We start from the raw sequence: 6552 nt of genomic DNA on the forward strand, positions 1-6552 counted from the left end.
TCTCCTAATCTCCCCCTGACATATATCTGTTAACCCCTCAGGCATGTTGTCTTGGCATTACCTTTGATTCTGCCCTCTCATTCACCCCCCATATTCTGAAAATTGTCAGGTCCTGTCACTTTACCTATGCAACATCTCCAAAATCTGCCTCTACCTGTCCCCAGAGACAACCAAACTCCTTGTACACACTCTTATCTTGTCTGGACTACTGTAACATCCTCCCCTCTTGTATTCCACTAACCCGACTCTGTCCTCTACAATCTATTATGAATGCTGCAGCCAGACTCATCCGTCCTTCCTACCGCTCCTCTTCTGCTGCATCTCTTTGTAGTTCTCTTGATTGTCTTCCATTTCACCTTAGAATCAGATTTAAGCTCCTGTTCTTGTCCCACTTACATTTCTGACTTGGTAAAAAATACTCCCCTAGCAGCTCTTTGCTCTTCCAATGACCTACTAATGACTTCCTCACTCATAACCTCATCAGACACACGGCTTCCAAGACTTTTCTAGAGCTGCTCCAACTCTCTGGAATGGTCTCCCTCATCCTATTCAGCTTCCTCCTACTTTCTGCTCATTTAAAAGCGCTCTCAAAACCCATTTTTTTTCAAACTTGTCTACCCATCTTCTTCATCTTTTGAACTTGTCACTACGTGGCAGGGTGCTCTCCTCCTGTGTCACTGTCTGTATTTGTCTGTCATTTGCAACCCCTATTTAATGTAGAGCGATGCGTAATATGTTGGTGCTATATAAATCCTGATTATTATTATTATTATTATTATTATTATTATTATAAATAATGGGAAGGAAATCCTGGATAAGGAAGAATTTTATGTTTGTGTCTATACTGTTATACACAGGCCTTATGAAGAACTTTAGCCTCTATTTTTATATTTTGAGGCGGAATCTGATACTCATTCTTCACAATATGCAAAGTGAGACTTGGGACAATTGCTTGCTCTGCCTACAAGTTGAAGTAAGATTCATTAAGATTTCTTACTCCACTGCTTTTGAATATTTACTTTAGGTTCTGAATTAAGTCCTGCATCCAAGATTGCCACCTTCATAAAACACTGTTTAGAACAACACAGAAATATATCAGGTTCAGGGTGGCCACAGGCAATGCTAGTGACTAAATATTTTTTTTTTTTTTGCTATTTGTTGATTTTCAACAGGGATCTTAAATGAATCACAATGCATTGTGCCATCTGAAAGGTTCCCTTGTCTGGATTCCAGTGTTTCCCGCGAAGAATGCTTGCGTTACCGTTGTTGTTATGATCCTAAAGATCACATCACGCCTTGCTACTATGGACAAAGAGGTGAAGTTAGTCTTTATTGAAGTGGCAGAGCTACAGACCACTAGGCCTTAATGTGCAATCTGGACATGCTAGTTATCCGTCTACTTGAAGCACAGCTCCCTCTGTCAAAGACCCTGCTCAGTAACATTACCTACCTGTTCTCATTCCCACATTAAAACTGAGATGTGCGACAGTAGCAAGATGGCATAATAGGATGGTGATCAGCATATAAGAAGAGCTATGTTCTGTATGCAAATCCGCAGTAAGAGGTGGTGCTAGCTGCACTTGGGGACTAGCTGTGGACTTCCATCCTACTCTTAGTCCTGGCTAGCACACCTCTTGCTGTGGACATGCATATGTGACCTCTCCTTCTATCTTGCTATCCAATAACAACAGATCCCTGGATTCCCCTTTCTATCTTCCCTGGAAGCAAAGACCTTGCTTCTAATTTATTTGGAGCCAGTGGAACAAATACCACCTTTTAAAGACACTACAAGCATCATTACAGTAATTCAAATGGCTTTACCAAGTTGGCCTCAGAACTATGCAAACACCATGCAGCGGGAGGTCAATCAGCCACAATTCAAAAAACCCCAGAAACCTCTAGCGCAAAATACTTGGATTCCACAAAACTGTAGTTTAGAATGGACACCAAGACCCTATTTATGAATGCCAATTACGTAGGGGAATATGTTTGTAGTTTATATAGGATAGCTGAGAGAGGAAAAAACATGGTATGAAATTTATGGTATTTTCACAAGATCAACAGCCTGGTTTTTACTACCTGCAAATTAAGTTAAAATATAAATGCTAACCTCACAGATATAAATGTTGGTAATTTGCAACCTACTACATTACGGTTTTAAGGTTTAGTAAAAAATTTTGGCCTACCGCTAATGTAATCTCTGCATTCGGTGGATTCTTGTAGCTGCTAGTAAGATTTGGAAAACATTTGTACCTACCTAGGTGGGTGTTTTGATTCCTAGCTCCAAACTAACCAAAACTTGGGCTTTGGGTCCTTAATAGATTTTAAAACCACCAAAAAATTTAATATATTGTTACTTGCCAATCAGATTGGTTGGCTGCACTAGCTTTTATTTTTTGGGCATGTATTTGATACTTGTTGATCTTGCCAGAAATGTAGTGCCCTTGTCACATACCATGAACAGATGAACATAATACTTTTTAGAGAAGATAGCTTGGAAACAACAGTAAAGTAAACTTCTACCTGAATTTTCTTTGAAAATACCCTAATTCTACATTAGTGGCGTTCAGGTAGATACTGGCCTTTGTATCTCCGCAACATATCTTACAGCAATGTTCCACAGTCTACAGTACTTTTTTAAAAGAAATTATATATATATATATATATATATATATATATATATATATATATATGGGACTAAATGTATTTGCATTATAATCAAAGGGTAATTATCAGGATATGTCTCACCAGACCCTTTATATTCTTTAACAGGCTTTGGACCCTCTTGGATAGAAAATGTGGGCAGTGTTCATGTATGACCCATCTCCTTTTCATAAAGGGTATTTTTAAATTTGGTTTTTCATAAAAGAAATGGGGCAAATGCCCTTCTCTTTGGGGAAAAAAACCCTCTTTTTACACCAATGGTGGGAAGGGTTATCATTGGGAGAGAGCCTCATCCCAATACCATGGCCCCAGTGTTATAGGGAGTTTATTTATAATATGGAAGTCTCCTTTATTAAGGAAGCCCCCCAAATATCTGCTTTCCCCCTGGGTAATGAACACATGGGAGCTACTCGTTCCCAGAAAGGGTTTAAAAAGACCTAGAAATATTGAGACGCTGCAGAATAAAATGTATTTCATATGTAGTTGTTACAGTTACATTTGCAGGATCCCCCAACAGTGTCAAAATAGGATCCTGCCTCAGTCCATATCAGGGTCAGCTGCTCCTTGATACAAAAAGATGGGCGTTCTGACCACTTGGGTGAAATTTCTGTTGATGCAATGAGGGAATTCATCAAAGAGTCAGCTGAGGACTGCTTCCTGCTGGATTGGCTGGATGCATTTGCATGCAGGCAGGCAGAGCTCAAGTAATCATTTGCATGCATGTAGCCAATCCCTGCCGAATGCAATGGCTGGAGCTCTTCCCAAGTTAAGAGACTTCTGTCATTGTTTACATGCATCCATGCAATTGAGCAGGGCATCTAAGGACATATCTCTTCAGCTGGTCCATTGCTCAATTCACTGATCACAAAAATAGCAATACTGCTGTCACTGTACAGAGAGTAGCAGTTAAACACTGGAATGGGGTATCGTGGGATGTTCTTTTCAGATATTGCATACTTACATACTTTTTTTGTGTTATGTTTACCTAAAATTATAACTTGGATAGAAAGTGTATGGACTAAAACCTCTGTGTCAACACTAATAAATAACCCTTTTTTGATCTTGATGGCCATTACCTCCAATACAAATGGTGATGGGGAAACACACCATGTGTATTAAAGTTTAACATTAATTCAAATAACATTTTGCAGAGAATTGAGGAAACTGGTTTAATGTAAACCATTGTCATGAATTTATCTGCTGAAGTCATCTTGCTGTGATGTTTCCTTGGGATTATTTAAAAAAGCATTGTACAGAGTGTGCAGTGTAAATCTGATTTCTGTATGAGATTTTTATCTCTAGTTATTCCCAAATGAAATTTTCTATATTGATGAAGGCTTTCATCTTCTACAGTGACCGTTAATTGCTCATCAGATGGGTCCTTTCAAATGGTAATCTCCCGACATGTCACCAGCCCTCCCTTGTTGTTGACATCAGTTGTTCTGGGCCTTGGAACATGTCCTCCACCTGTTATAATAGGAGATTTTCTTGTGATCAAAGGACAGGTGCAGGCTTGCAGCACCTCTCGGGTGAGAAACATTTTTGTGCATTTTTTTTTATTGGATTTTTTTTTGGTATGCTTTTTGTATCGGTTTTTGTTTCTTTTCAGTTTGTCCAAGGGCAGCTGGTCTATGAATTTTCTATTACTGCAAAGCAAGATATTCTGGTCTCCCCATCAGGATCAATTACTCGAGACAGTACTCTTGTGTAAGTGTTTTAAGTTCCTCCCCTTGTTTATTTAGAGTTCCATTTTTGCATGCTGCAAGCAAACCTCAGCATATAAGAGAAAGTGTATAGAAGGTAAAAACTGACCCTAGAATATGTCTTTCGGACACTTATCCATAATATCTATATCGGCTTGTTTTTCATCTCTTTGCTCTTTGGGCTAGCCCAGGCTCCATTTATGCCAGTATTTTAGATTGCTTATGGAATCTATGGGCAGCTTTCAGAGCAGACATTTGTAAATTCAAGTGCTAATTTTGGAGCAGTAACCAGATCACCATTGGTGGAGGTCAGTGCTGTGTGCAGACCATGACAAACTCCTCAAACTATATCTTTATGGAGCACTGGGATAGATTATGGGTCTCCGGCACAGGTTAAATTGGTTTGTCTACTTAAAAAAATCAGTAGTACTTACTATACTCTTATTTCCCCCGTCACTAGTTTTTATTTCTGCTCTCCAATGTTTTGAAATGTGGACGGGCCGTCACCTTCGAATACATTGCAAAACCACCAGTTATGCATTGCAAATGATGGCATTGAAAAGTCTGCAACTTGGAGAAGCTGTAAAGAGAATGGCAGGCAAATCAGTTTTAATAAAGATGAAGAAAACTGAAAATTTTCCGTGTGTATGTGTATTTCCCAAAAAATTGAAAGGCAATCTAAAAATGCTTGCAAAGCCTTTAAGGTAAGGCTTTAAGTCTGTTGAAAAAAATTTGTTGGTGAAAACACCAAAAATGTTTTCATTGTCATTTTGTCTGTAAAGGAGAGATTCAAGCGAATTAATAATATACAGATTTATTTTTTTTTATTGCATTTTAAGATGAAGTATCAACATATTAAATGAATATACAAGTCATGGAGTAGGGGTACAAACCATACACACCAGTATAGGAATATATGCAATAAAGGAAGAGGTTAGGATTATATACAAATATATATTTTCTTTGAACAGTGATACCTTGGCTAAAATAAAGATACTTACCTAAGTGTTAAAGCTTCTTCTTTCTCTTTCAGGGTTACAAGTCTGTGCCCATACAATTTCACCCTTTCGCTAACACTGGTGTCTTCGGTTGAGCTCCCATCTCCCTTCCCTTCTGTGACAAATAGCGGTGTACTAGAAGTAGAGCTGCGCATTGCTAAAGGTATCCAGATCTCCATTGTAATAAATATTAGTAGTATATTTATAATATAAAACCTCTATTGCCATATTTTTCCTAATATATCTTACCACCAGCATTTTACGATGTGCTCCTATTGTAAGCCAGATTCATACCTGTATCTGAATCCTGCATGGCTCCCTGTGGCTTGCATTTTGCCAGCTGCTCAAATACTTCCATAGCAGCGTTCCTAAAGAACTAGCATCTGCACATTTGACAGCCGGCACCAGTGAGTGGAACTAGTACTGCTCACTGAAGCTTCTAATAATTCACTATGGGGCTGCTGTATGGAGATGCTACATGTAGTGTCTTTGAAAGGCAGCTTATCCTTGTGTGGAAAATGCGCTGCAACACTACCGTCAGTGTGAATTCAGCCGAAAATTACCAGGATAAATTAGTCTTATGGCACTCATGTCAGACATAACACCATTCTACCCACTGAGCTACCTAATGTATACCAGATTGCCCTGGAAAATTTTTTTCATGAAGCCATAATATGGCACCTGGGAATGTCATGAAAGGTATGTGTAGCCAAAGAATTTGATCAGCTTCCATGGAGTCCTAAAATAAGTGATAGGTGGCTTCAAAAATTTCTTTGTTTTTTTTAAACCCTTTGCAGCTTCAGGGGATAATGTCTCCGAGAAGTTGACAGGACAGCTATAAGTAGGGGAAATTTGACCATATTTAGGCCTGCTAAAAAAATAAAAATGTAAAGTAAGCTCAGCTGTGACCAGTTCTTTTTAATTTGATTCAGGTTCAGCCTATTCAGAATTTTACACATCAATTGACTATCCAGTTCAGATACCACTGCGAGAACTTATCTTCTTTGAGGTTGTACTTTTGCAGCCATCTGATCCCAGGTTGCATCTTCGCCTTCACCACTGCTGGGGGACACCAAACAAGGACCCAGAATCCACCGTCCGTTGGCCTCTGGTGTATGATGGGTAAGATCATGTTTTAAATCTTTATAAGAGTTTTTTTTTTTTTTTTTTTTTTTTTTTTTTTTTTT

At 38.7% G+C, this 6552-nt stretch overlaps 1 protein-coding gene across 2 annotated transcripts in view; it reads left to right on the forward strand.

The window, feature by feature from the left end:
- LOC140339400 (zona pellucida sperm-binding protein 4-like) overlaps positions 1–6552 on the forward strand; it is a 23106-nt gene that overhangs the window by 5880 nt on the left and 10674 nt on the right. Inside the window, exons 4-8 of one of the 2 annotated variants that reach the window (XM_072424101.1) lie at positions 1173–1316; positions 4018–4193; positions 4274–4371; positions 5401–5528; positions 6298–6487. In XM_072424101.1, the coding sequence (XP_072280202.1) occupies positions 1173–1316; positions 4018–4193; positions 4274–4371; positions 5401–5528; positions 6298–6487 (736 nt within the window). The remainder of the gene's footprint in view (positions 1–1172; positions 1317–4017; positions 4194–4273; positions 4372–5400; positions 5529–6297; positions 6488–6552) is intronic. The other variant, XM_072424102.1, reaches the window with a different exon arrangement.

The sequence above is a fragment of the Pyxicephalus adspersus genome, chromosome 10 (assembly GCF_032062135.1).
Source record: "Pyxicephalus adspersus chromosome 10, UCB_Pads_2.0, whole genome shotgun sequence".
NCBI classification, from domain to species: domain Eukaryota; kingdom Metazoa; phylum Chordata; class Amphibia; order Anura; family Pyxicephalidae; genus Pyxicephalus; species Pyxicephalus adspersus.